The 22,564-nt window shown below is 45.5% G+C and overlaps 1 protein-coding gene across 3 annotated transcripts in view; it reads right to left on the reverse strand.

The window, feature by feature from the left end:
* Nucleotides 1-9,711: 9,711 nt before the first annotated feature.
* Nucleotides 9,712-22,564, reverse strand: part of TSNARE1 (t-SNARE domain containing 1) — a 287,962-nt gene continuing 275,109 nt past the window's right edge. For 2 of the 3 annotated variants that reach the window (XM_078153781.1, XM_020995260.2), the window contains exons 11-12: nt 21,727-22,212; nt 9,712-11,298 (exon numbers count right to left, since the gene is read on the reverse strand). In XM_078153781.1, the coding sequence (XP_078009907.1) occupies nt 10,700-11,298; nt 21,727-22,212 (1,085 nt within the window). In that variant the 3' untranslated portion in view covers nt 9,712-10,699. The remainder of the gene's footprint in view (nt 11,299-21,726; nt 22,213-22,564) is intronic. The other variant, XM_078153782.1, reaches the window with a different exon arrangement.

Consider the following 22,564-nt stretch of genomic DNA (forward strand, 5'->3'; position numbering starts at 1 on the left):
GACAGTGTCCATGACAGGGGCAAGACACCTTCTGCAAGCATATATCTCTTTGCTTTATGCCTTGATTTACATCATCAATGTCATTTTGGAAATGCAATTATTTTTACATTCATTTTTACAAAAGAAGAAACTCTTTACAGAGAAAGCCATATGAGAAATTATTGAAGGAAATGAAGATGTTTAGTGTGGGAGAAGACTGGACTTCACTGGATGACCATAGAATAATGACACAGAAATGGCAGGATCTTAAAGGTCATCTAGCCCAGCTCCCTCATTTTACCAATGAGGAAACTAGCCCACTTGTTAGGTATAATGTTTAGGAGATTCCTGTTCAGATACAGGTTGAGCTATGTCCTGTGAGGTCCCTTCCAACTGATATTGGACACCGGTGACTTGCCAAGTAAGGTTTTTTGAGGCAATCAGGGTCAAGAGACTTGCCCAGGGTCATACAACTAGTAAGTGTATGAGGCCACATTTGAACTCAGATCCTCCTGACTCCAGGGCCGGTGTTCCATCCACTGTACCACCTTGATGCTTTGACACATAAATTTTAAGTAGTAGAACAAAAACTCAAACTTAGGTCTCTTGGTTACCAGTAGTGAACGCTTTTGCACGATTATGAAGGTTCCTCCAAGCTCCAATATGCTAGGACTTTATGTTTCCCTCCTAAAAAAAAAATTAAAAATCTTTGGAGGGCAGGAAAGGAAGAGTACAGATGCTGAAGGGCGGTTCTGATGAAGGAACAGAAAAAGGAAAGGTTCTTTGAAAAGAACTGGAGAGTCCTTTGGGGGTAAAGACATAACTTTGATCTGAGATAATGGCCAATGACAGGCTCCAGCTGTCAGGTCCTGCCGTCCCAACTTTATTATGGCTCCCCGCCTTCCTGTACAGACTGTCTCCTGACCCAGTCCCCTCATGGGAGATATAGATAGATAGAAAGAAAGTTAAGTAGATAGATAGATAGATAGATAGATAGATAGATAGATAGATAGATAGATAGATAGATAGACAGACAGACACAGCAAAAATAATTAAGGGCTTATTGTTATTTTTTTTGGTTAATTATTAATATGCCAGGCAGTGTGCTAAGCACTGTGGCTACATATGAACAAGACAGTACCTGCTCTCAAGGAGCATACATTCTAAGGGAGGAAGATAACACATAAAGGGATGCTGGGTGGGGGGAGTGGGGAATGACAGAAGACTACAGGAACTGCCAGGGGTCCTGATTTCCAGTTAATAAGGATCATAGAATTACAGATGTAGAAGGGAACTAAGAGGTCATTTTATCAAGTCATATAATTTTACAGAGGCCCGGAGAGATTCCAGGGATTCAAACACAGATTTTCTGACTGTAAATACAGGGGTCTTGTCTTTATACTCCTGCTCACTTGGCCCGATGCACAATGAGGGAGTCACTGACTGGACTCCATTTTATCCTGTCCAGACCGTCAGAGAAATCCCAGAGTTGTGGAATGCCAGAGCTGGAAAGGATCTTAGAAATCACTCAGTACAGCCCCTTTATTTTATGGAGGGCACAGTTGAGGCCCAGAGAAGAATGAATTATCTAAGGCCGAAGAACTAGTGAGCAGCAGGGCTGAGACTCAGGCCCAGGGCTCTTTCCACTCAGGCATCCTGCCTCCTTAGCCCTGACCCCACACCAGTCTTCTTTCTACCCCATGCTTTTATCCCCCTCTTCCCCTACTTACCATCCCTCAGTCTTTTAGGCAGGCTTTGTTCCTTTGTTTGTTTGTTCTAAGATTCTCCCCACTTTCCAAAATCCTCTCAGACCTCATTTAGCACTTCAACCCTCTTTAAAGCACTTAACAAGTAATATCGCGTGTATTGTGGTCATCTGTTTGTGTATCATCTACTAGACTGTGTGCTCCCTGAAGGCAGGAACTAAGCTCTGTCTAAATTAGGCAACTCTCCTGGGCCTACACACTACATTCTTCAAGCAGCCGGCATTAAATAAATGTTTGCTGAATTCATCCTCCTTTCACCCTTTGGTCTTCCTTTATTCTTGAGCTTGCAATGATGTCTTCCTTTTGTGAGCTTCTCCATCATTCACTGTCTTTTCTACGTCGCCACCCAGTCTAGGACACAGTGCTTTGTATTGTCACTGTTTTTCGGGGGCCTCAGTGTCCTAACTTGTACGATGTGGGGGGCTTAGATGAGATGATCTCTTAGAGTCTCTTTCAGCCTTGGCATCTGATGCTCAAACATTCTTCTCACATCCCAAGGATGACCAAGGGAAAAGTACTGAACTTGGAGCCACAGGCTTCAGTTTGAAACCTGATTTGGATCCTTACTACCTGCATGACCTCAGACGTCTCTTATCCTTACAACTCTGACATTCTTTATGCCAAGTAACATTCCTTCAAAATCTGACATTCTGTGGTTCTCTGAGTTTCTTTTTTTTTTTCCCCAGTTTCAAAGTCTTGGAGAGGCTGGGCAATATGTCCTTTAAAAGTAGATCCTAGAGAAGGTTTAGCCCAGAGGAATTGCACACTAATGGTGGAATTTTTGAGTAGACCATGGAGATCCTGGCCCTGTCAATAGGCACTCTCCACAGAGGACACTTGGGCTCACATCACCTACAGCCTTTAGCCTCCTATGTCTGGGCATCTCTAAATAAGAATAAAAACTTACATTTATATAGCATTTCAAGGCTTTGTCATTACTATTTCAGTCACCTCCAACACTTCATGACCCCATTTGGGGTTTTCTTGACAAAAATCCTGGAGTGGTTTGCCATTTCCTTCTCTGGTTCATTTTACAGATGAGGAAACTGAGGCAAACAGGGTCAAGTGACTTGTTCAGGGTCAAACAGCTAGTAAGTGTCTGAGGCCATATTTGAACTCAGTTCTCCCTGACTCCAGGCTTGGCACTCTATCCACTGTGCTGCCTAGCTGCCCCACTTCAAGGCTTAGAATACCATAACAGTTATATTTATTATCTTATTTGGGATCACAGAATGTACAGTTGGAAAGGGATCATGAAAATAATTGTAATGCCTTAGAAAGAATACTTGACCCAAGGTTGGAAGACCTTGGTTCAAATCTTGGTTCTGTTGCTGTTAAAGGCAAATCATTTACCTTCTCTGGGCCCCTATCTCCTCAGCTATAAACTGAGAGGAGGGGGTGAACTAGATAATCTTGTAAGTCCCTTCCATCCCTACATCTATAGTCCAAAGAACTCATGCAATCCCCTCACTTTAACATTAAGGGCATTTCAATTCAGAAATGTTAAGTTAATTATCCAAGTTCATACACGTAATAAGCAACAGAATCAGGATTTGAACCCAGGTCCTCAGACATTATCCCCCACTACATTATAGAACTTCTTGAGCTATAGAACACTTTCTGTAAGGAGGGAAGTGCCAGCATTCCTGTGTCCATTTCACAAATGAGAAAACTGAGGCTCAAGAGAAGAAGTGATTGGCCTGAGTTAAGCATATCTAGGTCTCTGATGGATCTTTCCACTCCAACACAGAAGTTTCCTTCCTAGGAGGATTAGGGACCCAATGGCTACTTTATTATCGAGTATGTGGCTTTTCCCTCTTTTTTTTTACATTGGTAATAGACCACAGCAGTTAATCAATAGGATTGTAAGGGGAATCCTCCATTGTAAGGGGAATAATGAATAAATTTTGAACAAAGCAACAGGTCATTGAAACACAGGTCCTTGTTTTCAACATAAGCTCTGAGTTATCTTAAATTCCTCTCTCTCTAAGAAACACACACCTACATCCCCTTCCCACTGTATATTTAGGATGGCAGGCAACTTGATGTAGCAGAGGAATTGAACTTCCTGGGAAATTGCGTCTCCACCCAGACCTTCAGTTTTCTCATCTATAAGAGGAGGCAACCAGCTGGACGGGAATCACGGAATGTCAGAATGGGAAAGGGTCTTTTAACTCTCTAGGCTGATCTTGTTTTACAGATGGGAAAACTGAGGCCCACAGAAGGGAAAGACTTGACCAAGGTCACACAGGGAGGTAGAGGCTGAAAAGGAGCCCACTTCTCCCGACTTGAAGCCCAGTGTTGTAGCATTCTAGGGTTCTTTCTCGTATCCATCCTATCTTGCCTCTGCCCCTGCTGCCCACTGAGTGACTGAGTGATCTCGGGCAAATCCTCCTCCTCTTGGGGGCTTCAGCTTTTATTTTGCAGCGGCAGTCCTTCACAACTCTGACATTCTAGGTTCTGAAGCCCCTTTCAGTGTTAATGTTCTATGTTCAAGTTTTCCAAGTTGAAGTCCCTTCCCCTCTAACATTAGCTATTTCATCAGTAATTCCTATCTTCTTCTGTCTTCAAAAAGAATGCTAAAATTTACTTGGAATAACGTCTAATGTATTTTTCTGTTGGATGCTCTATTTTTCATATGTTTTTTTTGTTCCAGTGGAGTCTAAGTCTGTTGAGGGTAAAGACTGTTTAAGCTGTTTCTTTGTATCCCCAGAGTTCAGCAAAGTACCTGACACATAATAAACACTTTCTGATTGACTGGTCTAATCCAATTTATATGAGGATAAACCCTCTTCCATAAAATCTTCATACCAAATAGACTTGAGAGAGGGATAGAGTGTGTGGGTGGAAGAGAGATAGAGATGGATTGAGAGAGGTAAAGAGAGATATTGGTGAGACTAACCATCACTTAAATGGAATAGTCATTAATAAGCTGACATGTATGCAAAGGTGGTGCATTGCTAGAGAGCCAGACCCGGAATCAGAGAACTCACTCATCTTCCTGACTTCAAATCCAGCCTCAGACACTTACTGGTTGTGTGGCCCTGGGCAAGTCACCTAACCCTGTTTGCCTCTGTTCCACATCTGTAAAATGAGCTGGAGAAGGCTAACGGCAAACTGCTTCAGTATCTTTGCCAAGAAAACGCCAAATGGGGTAATGGAGAGTCGGACACAACTGAAAAATGACTGAACAAATAGCATGGAAGTGAAATCCTGAGGGTCCTCAGTGGGGAGGGCTGTGATATAGAGAGAAGAGCAGGTCCTTGCTGTCCCTGAATCCTTATCAGAGAGGGAAACAGCTCTTGGTCTCAAGAGCGAGACAGCCCCACCTTAAGGGACACTCTCTTCTAAGGGGGATGGAGCCCCCAGGACCGCCTGATATAAGCGGCGTGGGGGTGGGGGAAGACACAGTCCCAGTCCCAGGAACACAAAGCTCCAGGGCGAGGTAGGGAGGGGGGAAAGGGAGATAAAGCCCCTCATCTTCGAGAGCCCTTGGTTTGAAGGAAAAGAAACAGCCTTTCATTTCAGTAAGGCCCTGATCTAAAGGAGTGGAGGGCAGCGAAGGCACAGTTCTTGCCCCAGGGGAGTTCCCTGTCTTGATGATGCAAAGCTCAGGGTGAAGATAAGACTTGAGTAGAAAGAGGAGCGAGGGAAATGGCTATTACCTGAGTTGGGATTTCTTCATGTTAATGCATTTGTGAAGAGCATTTATCAGAAAGTGGAAAAAAAAAAATAAATTGCCTGGCCCCAGCAAATGTTATAAGCTTAAATCCAACCTAGAAGGACAATGTTTCTCTAAGTAGGATCCCAACCCCCGCTCCAGCCCCTCCCAGGCTAAACGTGGGTACAACAGATCACAAGAAAAACTCTCTTCCCCCCCCCCCAGGTACTTTGCAGCCTGGTATTTATTAAACACGGAGAGAATTGATTTAAATCTTTGCCCAGGGTTATTTTTCTACCCAGCATTAACTCCGACACACGAGGGAAGGTCAAGGGGAGAGGGGGGATGTGCGCCTGTCATTCTTTGGAGGAAAGGAAACGGCACTGCTAATGGGCATGGGAGGGGGGCAGGCAGCCAGGCAGGCTTTGGATTATTTGGGGGTTCCCTTCTGTCGTTCCCCTCACCTCCTCCCTCACCACCCCGGTACAAAAGCCTTCCTTTCCCAGAGCCAGGAAATCCAATTGAATTTACATTTCTCAGCAAGACTAGAGGGAGAGAAAGAATCTATAGCAATCTGATCAAGGAAATGAAGTTCTCAAGCCTCCTCTCCCAATCCAGGACTTTTCACACGTCCGGGGCTTCAGAGAAATCCAATTGTGGCTTATTTAACCTGCTTGGCCTCCAAATTAAAAGCTAGAATATTTCTCCCTAAGTCCTCCTCTGTCTCCCTGCATCTCCCCCCATTCCCATCCCCACTCCTTGTTTTAACTAGAGCCAGATTCCTGGAAATGGGGCGTGATCAGTCTCTGGGATAGACTCACCTTCTTGCTGCCTTTGCTGGGGAGGCATTGGGGGTTCAAGAAAAAGAACCCTGGACTGGGGGTTATGGGGTCATAGGATTGGAGCTAGAAAGAAGGAATCTTGGAGGACATCTAATCCAATCCAATCATTTTACAGATAAGTAAAGTGAGGCCCATAGGAGTTAGGTGAGTTACCCAAGGTCACACAGGTGGGATTTGAACCAGAACCAAACCTTTGATACACAATGCCTATTCTCTACCTTGGTTAACTCCCCTTTCTCTTCTCTGGGCCTCAATCTCCTCACCTCTAACATTCACAAAAACCTTCCCTACTTTAGCAGGAGAATAAGACACACACACAACTATAAAAATGATTGCAAGATAATCACATTACAGAGGTGCAGGGAAAAACTGCTGTTTGGGGTTTGAGGAGGAAGGTCATTGCCTGCCAACCAGGGGAACCAGCCCATGGAAGACTTCTGGGAAATAACTTTTATATGGGACACTAAAGGATAGCTATGAATTCAAGAGGGCCATTCAGGCCCAGAGAATTGCATGAGCAAAGACAGGAGATCAGAGGGGAAGGGGCATGGTTTAGGGGCAGAGAACTGTCTAATTGGGCTGGAGGGTAAACTGCCAAGAATGTAGAGTACATAGAAGTACATAGAAGGGGATGAACAATATAAGCTCAGGGAGCATGGAATGGAGCCAACTTGTTGAAGGCCTTGAATGTCAACATCAGAAGTTTGGAGAGGAGTGGTATGGGGTAAAGGATGATTCCGGAATTCAAATGAAGGACTCCGATTAATCACAGGATCAAAGAATTAGAGCTGGAAGGGACCAGAGAAGACAGTAGGAAGTCCAAGCTCCTCCCCCTCCCCACAAAAGTTGAGTTAAGTGACTTGATCAAGGTCGCACAGCTTGTCTTCCTGACCCTAAGTGCTAAGAGACCAGTGATAGGAAGACAAATAATTATAGGTTATTGCAGTAGTACAGATAATGAGGATCTATACTAAGGTTGTGAGAAAGGGAAGGGAAAAGGAGAGAGATGGATAAAAGCTATACCAAGTAATGGAAATAGACAGGACTTGGTAACTGATTGAGGGGACTGGACTCCAGGTTGTCCAAGGTCCCTTCCTACTTTGACATGCTATGATTCTGTGGGGTACAGTATTCACGTTTAAGTCAATCATCTTGAATGTAATTAAGCTCTTTTGAAAAGAGCCTCAGTCCCTCCCTCTGTGACCTCTGGTCAGCCAGTCCAGCCTTGCTGGATGAGCACTGGAGAATCCTATCAGTGCCCATGGGCTGTGGGCAAGTCACTTTCTCAGGGGCCCATTTTCAATCCATGAGTTAAGGCTTCAATTAAATGTTACCTCCCCCAGGAAGCCTTCCTTGATCTCTCTTATTGGCAATCGTCCTCTAATCTCCTGACTTTAGTTCTATACTCCACCTCCCAAACTCCTCCATTTTTTACCTCTCTGCCACACTTAGGCATGTAATATTATAAGTCAGAATTACCTATGTGGCTTATCATCCTGCCAAAATGTAAGCTCCATGAGGCAAGGTCAGTGCCTTAGCTATACTCTATCTCTCTTCCAGTCTAACGAAATGCCTGAGAAGTGCTTTATATAGTTTGGTTGGGTGAATGAATGAATGATTTGGCTTCCAATTGCTTATCTGTCAAATGAGTTAGTTGGACTGGCCCCTGAAGCCTCCTTGACATTGCTCATGCTGTTTACTCCCCACCTAAAGTCCTGTGGGTCGCCCCCTTCTAAGGTCACCTGCTCCCCATCCTCCCAGGCCCACGTGCAGTCTCACCCATTCTAGTCCGGGACCAGATTCTCTCCCCCTTCAGACACCTTAAGGTATTTAGAGAGCAAAACCAGCATTCTAGTTTCTTGTTCTCTGTCTTTTGTACCAATCTCCCTAGGGAGGCTAGTAGCCCCTAGGAAGCAGGGTCTCCTGCTCCCGTCTCCTCCATTATGAAGTAGCACAATAAAAGAATTACAAAATCTCAGCTGGAAGGAATTTCAGAGATCATCTAGCTTAACCCATACCTGAACCAGACTTCCCTCTACACTATCCATACTACTATTACTACTACTACTACTATTACTACTACTACTACTACTACTACTACTACTACTACTACTACTACTACTACCACCTTGCTAGCTACCTAGCATTTATATAGCTCTTTAAGGTTTGCAGAGTGCTTTACAAATATTATTTCATTTGATCCTCACAAGAAGTCAGATCCTATTATTATCTCCATTTTACAGAAGAGGAAAGTGAAGCATTTTAGGGTAGGGGTTAAGTGTTTTATCCAGGGTCACACAGCTAGCAATTATTTGACGCTGGATCTGAACTCCAATCTTCCTGACTCCAGGTTCAGGGTTTATCTATTACGCCACCTACCTGTGAGTTCATATAGTATCCTCTAAAGGATCTGCACTGATGTGAAGCTCACTCTCTTCTGAGATACAAGTTTTCTTTAGATTGAGTCAGAATCTATATCTTCCTTCTAGTTCTGCCCTCTGGGGCCATGCAGAACAGAAGAGATCCCTCTTCTTCATGGTGGTAACTCATACACTAGAAGGCAGCTCTCCTGTTCAGCTTGTCTTTGCTAGGCTAAACATCCCTACTTGCTTCACGAGATCCTTTTGTGATATGAACTCAAGACCCTTCTCCACACTGGACATGCTCCAACCTGTCAGTGTCTTTCCTAAAGTGTCCTTTCCCAAAACTGAAAACAATTCCCAGTGAGGCCTGCCCAGGACAGCAGACAGTGAAATTTCTCTCTCTCTCTCTCTCTCTCTCTCTCTCTCTCTCTCTCTCTCTCTCTCTCTCTCTCTCTCTCTCTCTCTCTTTCCCCCTCTCCCCACCCCCCACTCAGATGTTGCTGGCTATGGAGCTATGGAGAATGACGAGAAACACAGGAACAGGAGTCAAGAGACCCAGGTTCTTGTCCTACACCGGGCACTTGCTATATGACCTTTTCCACAAGGGCAGCTAGACAGCACAGGGGATAGAGCCTGGAGTTAGAAAGACTCGTCTTCCTGAGTTCAAATCCAGCCTTAGACACTTTCTTAGCTGTGTGACCCTGGGCAAGTCACTTAACTCCATTTGCCTCAGTTCTGCATCTGTAAACTGAGCTGGAGAAAGAAATAACAAACCACTCCAGTATCTCTGCCAAGAAAACTCCAAAGGGGGTCATGAAGAGTCAGACATGACTGAAAATGACTGAACGACCTTTCCCAGAAGTCAAAGCCATGGCATCTTCCTCTGCCAAAATGGGGAGGAGGATTGCTGTTTTGTTTCCTTCACAAAACTACTGGGAGGATAAAAGGAAACAGTGGGTATGATTTGTTTTGGTTAAAAAAAGAAAGAGAAGGCTTGACCACTATTAGTATAATTGGCAATCATATTAACTATAATAATAAGTGGTCTCTGGCTGGAAAGTATCCCAGCCAATATCCCAGCCACCAAAAATCAACAATAATTAGGTTTTTTTTAATTTATTCATAGTTACCATCATTATCATCACCATCATTATTATTTTTTAAAATGTTTTGTGCTTTTGTAAGAAAAATATCTTTTACAATAAAAACCAAGAGGTATAAAGTAGCTCCCAATCCCTATAGGCAGCACCAAGGACCAGATATAGTATTAGCTGTGTTTAAAATGGAGATATAAAACAGACCTAGAAACAGAAATTCTTCTGCGATGCTGGAATCTCTTCTGTTCTGGCCAGAACCTAGTAGGGGAAGGAGCCTGGACCTAAGTGGGTAATAGGCCTGAGATGGGGAAGGGCTGCTCACAACGTCTTCTATTCAGAGTGACTCCCATTGCTGCCTGGAGAGAGTCTGCCAGGAGAACTCTGAGGAGTATTTTCAGAACTGATCAGAGTTAGAACCCCAGACTCAGGGCTCAGACATCTCTAGGCACCTATCTGGCTTCAGGATTTCCCAGGGTGATGTTCCTTCCCTGGCATTCTCACTGTGTTTCCTCTCTTATGCCCTTCCTCCTTTAGACTCTGGGGTTTGCTTCCCTGGATGATCTGCTCAGCTTAGAATGGCAAGTCAGGAAAAAGAAGTCCTTGACCTAGCTTTCTGCTGTGACCTTCACTCCTCTGTACAGTTCTCTTTGGGCTGATTCTCCACTCTACCCCATCTCTAACACCCCCATTAGAAACACAGGAATAGGCCCTGGGACAACAGGCAGGCAAGCTCTTCCCTAAGAACTCTTCAGTCTTTTCTGACCCTGAGAAGGTCTTTTTCTGCCCGGCTCCTCCTAGGCTGGTTCCTGCCTTCCCTATCCCAGACTCCCCAACCTTATTCACCATGCCCAACTTGGAACAACCAGGACAACAGAAGAGGACAATGAATCCTCGTCTTAGATTTCCTTCTGAACTTTCAAGATCATCCCAGAGAAAATAGCTTCTCCTGTGGCTCTCTGTAGGCTGTTTTCCTGCCAGTGAGGTACCTGTCCTAAATTTCCTCCTCCACTTTCAAGATCATTCCTGAGAAGACGTCAAGACCCGGGGAGGGGCCACCAGAGTCCCCCACTGGGACTTGAGAGGGCACGCAGCCACTACCAGGGGCCAAGGGGCTGTCCTGGATGAGGCGGGCTGCCTCATGGGCAAGTGGACGTGCCTCCACCAGCTTTTCTAGTGTCCGATTGAGGGCCTCCACACCATCAGCCAGCCGCTGGCTCTGTTCTGCCAGACGCTCCAACAGCAGGTTCTGCTGAGTCATCAGGGAGCTCTGTTGCTGGTACCAGGAGGAGAGGAGGGCTCCCTGCTGGAGATGGGCGTCCATCAGCTGCTGCTCGAACTCCGAGATGTCAGCTTTGGGTTTGCTGGTGGGTGGTGCCAGCGGCGCCGAAGCCTGAAGGGAAGGCCTCCAGCCTCTGCTGCCATAGCTGGCCCCCAGAGGGGCTGCACCAGGGGAAATGGGAGGAGAGGGGGAAGAGGCTGAGGTGTGCAGGACACCCCGAAGGTCCAGGGGGTCAGGTTCTGCCAGGCCTGGTGTGTCCAAATTCCGAAAGGGCATCCAGAGGCAGCTGGGCACTTCCTCCTCTTCATCAGCTGCCAGGGGAAGACACAAAATGTCAGAGGTGACAGGACACAAAAACAGAAGTGAAGCTTGGGTGGGTGACCATCAAGGAAGGGCCCAGCCTTCAGCCAGTTATTAGCTGTGTGATTGCAGGCAAGTTATACGGCATAATGTCTCTGGATTTAGATAGACAAAGCATTTATTAAGCCCTACTACAGCCCGGGCTGTGCTAAGCATTAGAGACACAAACACAAGAAAGCAAGATGGTCTCTACCCTCAAGTAGGTTACGTTCTAACAGGAGGAAGACAATACATAAAAGAGCTGGATGGGGTCCCCAGGGAGGAAGGGGGCAGCGGCTAAGTAGAGATGTTTCATTCTTTGTACTTGTTCTCCTAAGGACCTAGCACAGAGTCTAGCCCACAGCAGGAGCTTAATAAATGCTTACTGATTGACTGAGGAGGAGCAGTCCAGAGAGTGGAGTGGGGACTGAAGTGAGGCAGGACTGGAAAGGTCCTTAGAGAGAGTCTGGTGCCCCCCCATTTTAAAAATGATAAAAATGAGGTCTAGACAGGGAGAAGAAATATCCCAAATTCATACAGTTATGAAGTCACGCAGATGGGATTCAAATTCAGGTCGGTAGAGCTGGCCCACCAAACCCTGTGCACTTGGTGTTACACTGTCATACTGTCACACTGCTTGTAGGGAGACCAGCTTCTCTGATTCTCACATTCCTCCTCCAAAACGAGAATAATGTTTGTGCTTCCTGCCTCTATAAGGGCAAGTAGGTGGCGCATGCACAAGACTGCCTCAGTTACTTTCTAGCTGTATGACCCCGGGCAAGTCACTTACTGCTCGTGCCTCAGTTTCCTCAGCTGTAAAATGGAGATAACAATAGCACCTCCCTTGCAGGGTTGTTGTGAGGAGCAAATGAGGTAATATTTGTAAAAAGAACTTAGCATAGGGGCAGCTAGGCGGCACAGTGGATAGAGCGCTGGCCCTGGAGTCAGGAGGACCTGAGTTCAAATCCGACCTCAGACACATAACACTCACCAGCTGTGTTACTGTGGGCAAGTCACTTAACCCCATTGCCTAGCCAAAAAAAAAAAAAGTCTAAAAAAAAAATCAGCACATAGTAGGTGCTTAATAAATGCTTATCTCCTTCCCTTCTCCCCAAGTGTCCTCATCTGCAGAATGAAGGGGTTAGATTAGATGGGCACGAAGGTCTTTTCCAGGGTTATTAGAGTCTAAGCCTTTGATAAGGTTCTATGATGGAGGAAAGCCTGAGCAAGCCCAGATGTCAGGAGGGCCAGGTTACCCACCCCTGCAGGCAGCTTCAGCTTCAGGACACACAGAGCTGGGTGGTGATTTAAAAAAAAAAAAACTAGTTCAGAAGTTTCCTGCCTATATCTAAGGCACTCTTGTGCTCAAGAACCTCCCATGGCTCCCCACTGACTTTAGGATAAGATGCAGACTCTCTAACATTCAATACCCTTTGCAGCCTGGCTCTAGCCTATCTTTCCCAGGTCATTCCTCCTCCTTACACACTGAATGGGCTATGATCCCCATGCAGAGCATTCAGCCCCTCGCCTCTGCCCTTGCACAGAGTAGCTACTATATCTGGAGTGCTTCCTTCCTCCCCTCTGCCTGGGGACCCCAAGCTGCCTTCATGGCTCAGCTCCAGGGCCACTTCCTCCATGAGGCCTTTCCTCATTTCCCCAGTTGTTAGCACCTTTCCAATTTCCTCTGGATTTATTCTGCATGCAGATGTCTGTGTGTTCATTTCCCCTATTTGATTGTGAGCTTCTCAAAGTTCAGGGACTTTCCTTTGCTTTCCTTTGTATCTAGTACTTGGTATAATGAGTACCTGAAAGTGATTAGGAAGTGATTAATAAATGTTGATTGACTATCAGTGGACATACTGCATCCTCCTAATAGAATGGAAGCTCACTGAGGGCAAGGATTGTCTTTTTTTTGTCTTCACATCCTATTGCCTAGCACAATGCCTGGCACAGAGTAAGTAGGTGCTTAATCAATACTTGTCGGTTGATTGATTGATTGATTGGTAGGCCCGACATGCACTCAAAAGTCCACCAGAAGCAAACACAAGTATTGTTGTTGTTCAGTTGTTTTAGTTCAACACTTAGTTTAGTCCAACACTTTGTGACCCCATTTGGGCTTTTCTTTGCAAAGCTACTGCAGTGATTTGTCATTTCCTTCTCCAGCTCATTTTACAGATGAGGAAACTGAGGTGACTTGCCCAAGGTCACACAGCTAATATGTATCTGAGGCTGGATTTGAACTCAGCTTTCCCTGACTCCAGGTTTGGCATTCTATCCACTGCACCTGCTACCTGCCTCAACACAAGTGTATGCATGCAGAAATCACTCATACAAACATTCATAAACAGATATCTATGAAAAGTCACTGGTATGCCTTCCCCACAAAAGGTCACATATTAAAATGAGTACAAGCACACACTTCATCACACCCAGACAAAGCCTGCATCCTGTGCAGGCACAGGCACGTATACATGCAAGCTGCCACACATGCAGACACATATACCCATATCACACGAGCACACACATACACACACAGAGATACTCATAAAAAAAGTACACGTTTCCACAGGGCTTTAAGATTCACAAAACATTCTCCTTGCAACAACCCCCATGAGGTGGGGCATTGCAGGACAGGTAATATTAGCCCCATTTTACAGATGAGGAAGCTGAGGATCAGAGAAGTCAAGGACTTGTCTAAAGTCACACAGCTCACGCACTGAGAAGCAGAATTTGAATCTCGGGCCTCCCAGATCCATGGCCAGTGCTCTTCCCTCTAAACTACCCTGCATACTCACCTGTCTCTACGTAAGCGAACACGTATGGAAGCATAAACAGGGGCCAGCATGTCCCCCAACACAAGTACGTGCAGATCGCACATGCCCATGCATAGTCTGCACGCACAGACCCCCACTCAGCCCTGATGCTCCCCCTCCATGGCAAGGACGAGGGTCAGAAAGCTGGCCATTGTCTGTCAGCAGAACCTGAGCTGTGTCTAGGGAACACAAAAGCCCCGTGGAGAACATACTGGATTTTGGCTTCTCCCCCCAATCCAATCCACTTGGTACAAGCACTTTAACAGCTATAATGATTTCTCTTACAATTCCCCAGCCAGGAAGGCAAAGAGCTTAAAATCAACCTTTCTCCCCCCACCTCCTTCTCCTCTAAACCCAGTGGACCGTGCCCACACACCTATGCATGTATACAGGCCACTGTTTGGCTGGTATTTTTTCAGGCAACACCAAAGAAAAGGGCCTCATGTTGTGTCTCCCATGGCCTAGCATCACATCCTTAGCCTTGTGACCCTGAGCAAACACCTTTACCCAGGAGTGAATGTTTAACAACCAGCTCTCCAGGGGAGGGAAGTATACATGACACATTTTTAAAGTTTAATCTGCATTATTAACATTTTCTTGTCTAGAAAACCAACAAGACAATTAATTAAGTCCTGATTTGTAGTGTTTGCTGATTTCCAAAGTGTAAATGCTCATGCTGAAAATTTAACTATCAGCTTTCATGAACCAGTTCAAGCAGGATCCAGCACATCCCCAACTTTATGCCTCTGAGCTCCAGTGTCACTGTCTTTAAAATGGGGATAATAAGACTTGCATTACTATTGTTCTATTGGTCAAACAAGAGAATTGCTTTTTGTAAAGTACATTCTAAAAACCCCCTTTAACTGTAAAATGCTATATAAGCAGGGTCTATCTTGTCATGGGGTTATAGAAGTGATCTTTGCATCAAGGATTGGAATATATACCCTCTGAGATCCTTTCCAATCTAAGATTCTATTAGATTATGACTTACCAGTTGTGTAACTTTGGACAAGTCACAAGCACTCTGAGCTGTCTCCTGGACAGTTTGTCCTCACAGTCAAGCTGACCAGGTTTCTTAGATGGACCCGCATGTATGAGCTGTGCCTTTGGAGCTCAGCTTGATGGGAGCAGGCCTGGGAGCAGCTGACAAGAGGCCAAAGGCAGCAGGCTTTAAGTGGATTTATGTGGTATTGATGGGCCCTCACCAATTCTGTCTTAACTGGTTCTGTGCTCAACAGTGTTAACCTTCAAAACCAAGTCACTCACTCTGAGGAGAACACAGAGATTTGATTTTAGAGTAAGCTAGGTAAGAGACTAGGCCTCAAAGAATCCCTTTAGACAACTTTTATTTCATGCTTTGGAGTTTGCAAAGTTCTTTACATACATTATCTCACTGAACTTCTCCATAATGCTAGGGGCATATTATTATCATCTCAATGTTATAGATAAGGAAATGGAGCTCTGCTCAGAGTGGGAGGAATGACTGGCCTAAGGTCACACAGCTAATAAATGTCAGAGGTAGAATTCAAATCTAAGTCATCCTTGATCTGAGTCTAGCATGATATTCATTATAACATTATGGCTATGCTTGCAGTTTGGAGATGTCCATACAGAACCACAGAACCAGGAAATCTCAAAGTAGCAAGACACAAAGGTCATCTAATTTGACATTTCTCTGAATGCAAATTGTCCATACTACATTTGGATTGGTTAGTAGAGCCAACTCACATTGAATGACAGAGATGGAAGGAACCTTAGAACACAGAATATCAAATAGCAGAGACTGGAACATAGACTATAGCAGAACTGGGAGGAACCTTAGAACATAGAATATTGAATGGCAGAGTTGGAAGGAACCTTAGAACATACAGTACTGAATGGCAGAGCTGGAAGGAATCTTAGAATGTAGAGTATTGAATGGCAGAGCTGGAAAGGACCTTAGAATGCAGAATATCAAATAGCAGAACCTGGAACACAGACTAAAGAATAGAAAATCTGGAAGGAACCTTAGACCAGAGAATACTGAATGGCAGAGTTTAGAATATAGAATATCAAAAGGCAGAACTGGAAGGACCCTTAGACCTTTAGAACATAGAATACTGAAAGGCAGAGCCAGAAGGAATCTCAGGACACAATACATACACACATATCATATTATATCACCTTGAATGACAGAATATGGACTACAAAATGGCAGAGTTAGTAGGAACACTAGAACACAGCCTATCAGATGCTGGCAGAGCTGGAAGGAGCCTGGGGATGCAGACCACAGGACACAGAATGGCAAAGCTGATAGGAACTTTAGAATAGAATGTAGGAAGGCTGGCCTGGGGCCACCTTGAACACAACACAGAACATCAGAGCTAGAGGGGATCTCAGAAGTCATCTAGTCTAAACCCTTCGTTTGACAGTTAAGGAAATCAAGACCCAGAGATGGCAAATGTTTGCCTGAAACCCTACAGAGAGCAAATGGGAGAGAATGAGAAAGAAAACCTAGGTCTCCTGACTCCCAGGCTATTGACTTTGAGAAAACTTCTTCCCCTTCATAGACCTCAGTTTCCCCCTCTGTAATATGGAGACAGTGATCCTTGTGATGTTTCCCTTGTAGGCATGTTATAAGGGATAACAATTAGACGTGGAAATGGAGGATGTACAAGACAGACATGGATATAACCCCATCAGTGTTCACTCATCTCTACGGTCTGAGTCAATAAGCAAGCCATTTGATGGTCTCACAACTGTTTGTCTTCCAAGTGAACTTCATTAGCTGTCATCCCAAGTGGACTGATTAGAGATTCTTTTATGTGAAAGAGTGAAAGAACTGTCCTTCTGGTGTCCTTTGGGGAAAAGAGGCTGGATGGAGCTGTAATGTAACGTGTATGTGCAATCTGGTGTCTTTCCATCACGGGCAGCAGTGACCCACTGATGATGTACTGACGTGGGCACAACAGACAAACAGAATAGTGTAGCCATAGACTAACAGTATATGAGAGACACATTTGAGAAGCCATCAGGTATTACAGCTATCCCTACTTCAGGTATGTGAAAACCGAGGCTTGGAAAGGATCAAACACATACACATCAGAGGCTTGAACCCAGGTCTTCTGACGATGGCACCAACACCAATCGCTAGGACACAATACCCTTCCAGAACGTCACAGACAGAATTGTGACATTGGGAACCCAAAGGACTGGAAGGATGGGGGTGCTCAAAACAGAAATGGGGAAATCTGGATGGGCTTAGGAGGGAAAGATGATAAAAATCCATCTTAGAAATGTTGATTTTAAGATGCAGAAGTAGAGTCATCAGTCATCAGGCTGTTGGCTGAGTGTCACTGGGTGTCCAGAAAATCAATTAGAATGGGAATATAGAACTGAGAGTCATCAGTATAGAGATGAAAATTGAACACATGGGAGCTGATGAGATCACCAAGCAAAAACATGTATAGAGCCTTAAAGGACAGCCAAGCCAGAGCCTCAGGGGACACCCCCACTTACAGGATGGGTGATGGTTGAATAAACAACAAAAGAACCTGAGAAGGGGTATTCAAACAGGGGAACCAGGGGCACTGTCACAGAAGGGAGGAGAGGAGATCTATGAGGAGGGAATGCTCAGCAGTTTGGAACGCTATAGAGAGGTCTAGTTGGAGACAGAAATTTCAATTGAAAGGGAGGGTCAGAAGCCTGATGGCCAGAGGTTGAGAAATGAGTAGGAGACGAGAAAATAAAGGCAATGAATGTAGATGGCCCTATGATCTGGTCTGTGAAAAGGAGTAAAGATTAGGATAATGGACTGGGGGGTCGGGGCTGGGATTACAGGGCCAAAGGAAGGCATGTTTGTAGGCTTCAGGAAAGGACTGGTGTTATGGTGAGACGGAATATGTGTGTGTGTGTGTGTGTGTGTGTGTGTGTGTGTGTGTGTAAGACAGAGAGAGAGACAGAAACAGAGATGGAGATAGAAACAGACAGTTAAGAGACAGAATCAGAGAGCGAGAACCAGAGATAGAGACAGGTAGAGAGAAACAGACAGACATAAAGAAAGGATGATTGAAGGGGCAAGTTTCTGGAGGAAACAAGGGGAAACTAGGCATAAGGAGGAAGGTTGACCTTGGTGAGTAGAAGAAATTTCACTTCCTTAGGGACTGGACCAAAGGAGGAGAAAATAGGGAGTGAAATGGTGAGGATCTGAGGTAAGCAATAAGGGAACAGAGGTTCATGGCAGATGGAGACGGTAGATACGCATAGGCCACATGTGCTCTTCTCTCTCTGACCTCCACATATCTATCAGAATTCTACCAGAGCTCATGCTATCCCTTCCAGGAAGCCTTCCCTGAATGCTCTCTGCCATTCTGGCTGGCTGGGATCCCTTCCTCCTCTGAGGCCTCTCTCGGTCCCTCTGGACACATTACATCCTGCTCGTGCTGTACTTATCTGTGTCTGTGTCTCATGGCCCTCATTTGTCAAATGGAACCATTGAACTTGTGGCCTTCTAGTGGAACCCCTCATTTTACACATGAGGAAACTGAGGCTCAGAGAAAGAAAGGAACTGGCCCAAGGTCACACAGATCATAAGTGGTAGAGTCAGGACTCAAACTCATGTTCTGTGACTCCCAAGTTTACTGCTCTCTCTGCTGTATCATCGGCTCCACGCCCAACTCTTACAGAAAACAGCACTTGCAGGCAAATGATTATTTACTTCCCACTGGGAAAAGACTGTGCTCAAGGCACCAGCCAAGAGCACTGGCTCTGAAGCCAGAGGATGTGGATGAAACAATCCGCTTCTCCCTCGGGTCCCTCATCTGCAAAATGGGCATAGTTTTGCTTGCACCACCTATTTTGGGAAAGGAATTTTCTGTCTAAATTATAAATTACTACCCAAGGTTGTTCAGTCGTTTTCAGTTGTGTCTGGCTCTTTGTGACCCAATTTGGGGTTTTCTTGGCATAGATTTTGAGGGCTTTGCCATTTCCTTCTCCAGCTCATTTTACAGATGAGGAAACTAAGGCAAACAGGGTTAGGTGACTTGCCCAGGATCACACAGCTAGGAAGTATCTGATGCCAGATTTGAACTCAGGAAGATAAGTCTTCTGATTCCAGGCCTGACACTCCACCCATGGCACCACCTAGCTGTCCCTATGTAAGGATGGAGCTAGTTCCATCAGGTCAGGGATTATGTCCTTTTGCTAAGCTTGACCCCAGGAAGGAATTTACATTGATCTGTTGGATTATACTTGACTAAATTCTATGAGGCAGCTATGGGGCACAGTGGTTGAGTGAAGAACCTACAGTCAAGAAGACCTGAGTTCAAATCCAACCTCAGACACTACTAGCTGGTTGACTGTGTAATTATTATTATTACTATTAGGCTAGTCACTGAACCTCAGTCTTCTCAATTTGCTCAATAGTTTGTGACTGTTGGTGTTCAGTCATTTTTCAGTCATGTCTGACTCTTCGTGACCCCATTTGGGATTTTCTTGGCAAAGAGACTGGAATAGTTTGCCATTTCCTTCTCTAGCTCATTTTACTGGTAAACTGAGGCAAACGAGGCTCAGTAGCTTGCCCCCGGTCACACAGCTAGGAAGTATCTGAGGCCAGATTTAAACTCATGTCTTCCCGTCTCCAGGCCCTGTGCTCTATCTAGTACACCATCTATAGAGCTTACAGGACAGTACCACAAAACACGGACAGCTAGAATTTAGAGGACTGGGTGATCAGTGCATTGGAGAGCTGCTTTACCACAAAGCAATATCGTTGTACGTGAGGAAAGAGATCAGCATGGTGTGGGGAAGTGTGGGATAAGGACAGCGATGAGGAAAGGCTTCAGCTCCAAGATTCCTCACGGGCTCAAACAATTGTAAGAGCGGAGTTCTTGCATGGAGTGCGTCTCCTCTGGAGCTGATTTACAGCAATGAAGTATTACCGTGCGAAGGCCTGCCTTCCCATATAGGTCCTATATTCCACCAGGGTAGAAACCATCTCTTAGCTAAACTCTGTTACCTCCCCCAGTGCTAAGCATCCCCCAAAGGGCACCTACTGTCTATCAAGGAGCTGTCGTCCAGAGGCCCCTCTCTTCTTCTGAGGTCTGTCTGGTTCCTCTCCACCCCACCCCTAAATTGCCCCAGTGGGGAAAGAAGAAAAGCCTGGGATCAGTTCTCCTCATTTCATAGAGGAGAAAACTTGGGGGCCAGAAGGGAGCAGTGACTTACCCAAAGTCACCCAATGGGTTAGTGGCAGGGCTGGGATTCACAGACAAGTTTTCCATTTCTAAATCCAGTGGCCTTTCCTCTCTGCCATACTGCCTCCAGCCACAGTTTTATAGTTGCTGGGGATGGGAGCTATCTGGGGTCAGTGGTTCATTTTTTTATCACTCTGTATCTCTCTTTCCTTTCTCAGCCAAATCCCTTGAAAAAAGTCATTTACACTACCTTCTCTCCTCTCATTTTTTTAAATTCAAAAATCGAGCACACAAGTATAAGCTCCCATGCATACCCAAACAAATAATGAACACCCAAATACACACATATACAAAGGCGAGTATGTACAGACACACCTACACACACACACACACACTCTCTCTCTCTCTCTCTCTCTCTCTTATATAAGACTTATACAGAACATAAACAGGTCGGGTAGGTGGAGAATGAAGGCCAGAGATATAAGCTGGGATTGATTCACCAACATCTTCTGTTCAGGTGGGAATGAAGCCCTGTAGAGGTCAGAGGTGATCAAGAGAAAAGAGAAACTGATCATTGCCCATTGATGCAACTAGGTGGGTGGGAAGAGGGGAAAAGAGAGAAAAAGCTAAGAGAGAGGAGGGGCAGGAAAGACAGAAGAAAAAGAAGGGAGAGTAGAAGGAGAAAGAGAAAAATAGGGAAAGAGAAGAAAGAGGATAAGAAATAAGGAAAGAGAACAGGGAGCTGGGGAGGACTTCAGTGGTCATCTAGCTCCAGCCCCAAAAGGGGAAGTAATGTGCCCAAGGCCATGCAGGTAGCTACTCTGAGCTCTGTGAGATCTATAGCGGTGCACAGTAGACACAATAGTCTCTCTGTCTTCACCAAAGACAGAATTTCTCATTAGCTGCTCTCAGAAAGCCACTGACCCGAGGGAGCCAATGCCCCTGCTTCCAGGGCTCCTCTGGTTTTGCAAGAATCTTGCAACATCAGAGGGTTCTGGGAGAGACTTTGGGGATGATCTAATTGGACTCTTTCATTTCAGAGAAGGACCCCAAGGCCTGGAGGGTCTTGGGACTATTTAGAACTGCTTCCTCTTCTGTTGCCATGCAATGTCCTGTTCTGTGTGACCTTAGGCAAGTTACTTAACTTGTTTGCCTCAGTTTCCTCATTTATAAAATGGGGACAATGATAGCATCTATGTCTCAGGGCTGCTGTGAAGAGAGAATGAGGGAATAATTATAAAGCACTTCCCACAGTGCCTGGCACATAGTAAGTACTGTGTCATCATCATTATCACCATCATCACCACCACCACCATCATCATCATCATCATCATCATCATCATCATCATCATCATCATCATCACTACTTTGGGATCCACCCAGTGAGGGCTGAGGCAGGAGAGAATAAACTTACTTGGCAAAGACTCAGCTCCTTGGCTTTTACCTTGGATGCTATGGGCAGAGAAGGTCTCAGCTACCATGCGCTCTACCGGGGTGAGGACTAGAGCCTGGGCCTGCCCACCCTCAGTTGAGGCTCTCTGCTGTTCCCCAAGCTTTTTCCTCACGACACCCCGAAGGTCCCGCCACTTGTGTTTCAGGTCACCCATGTCCCGCCGGCAGTATCCCAGAGCATTGACAGCTTGTAGGATCTTGTTCCATACACGGTGTTTCTTGGCTGGTGTGCCCCGGAGCGCCCCAAACAGCAGCTGGTAATGTCGTGTAACCTTCTGCACCAGTACTTCTGTCTCTTGGGGACTAAAGTTTGGTTTTCGTGTCTTGGTGCGTGAATGAGGGCCTGGCTGCGGGGGTGTGGAACCAGGTCCATCCCCTGACAAAGGGGTGGTAATTGCAGGGTCTGGACTGGGGCTCCTCCTGCGTGTTAACACATTGACATTGGATCCTATAAAAGAACCAGAGATAGGGTATGGCACGGGCATGGACTCTAGGGGCAAGGGCTATCTGGGGAAAAGATTAGTACCTGGATTCCTCCGACTATCAACAGAGAAGCCCATCTATCACCCTGACCCTTTGGGGTATGACTAGGTAACACATCTGTAGCTCCCCTCCCCTTTCCCTCCTGCAACTTTTCACTCTTATGTGGCCTCCAGCTGGTCAGTCATTTGAGGCCAGACACCCACCAAGGGGCCAGTCATGCACTTTTCTATCATGCTATATCTCTCCTTCTTTTCTCAGACAAACACCTTGGGAGAAGAGAAAAACATCTATACTATCTTCTTTCCACTCATTCTTCT

This window comes from Phascolarctos cinereus, unplaced genomic scaffold, assembly GCF_003287225.1.
Source record: "Phascolarctos cinereus isolate Bilbo 61053 unplaced genomic scaffold, phaCin_HiC Scaffold_4;HRSCAF=312, whole genome shotgun sequence".
NCBI classification, from domain to species: Eukaryota; Metazoa; Chordata; class Mammalia; order Diprotodontia; family Phascolarctidae; genus Phascolarctos; species Phascolarctos cinereus.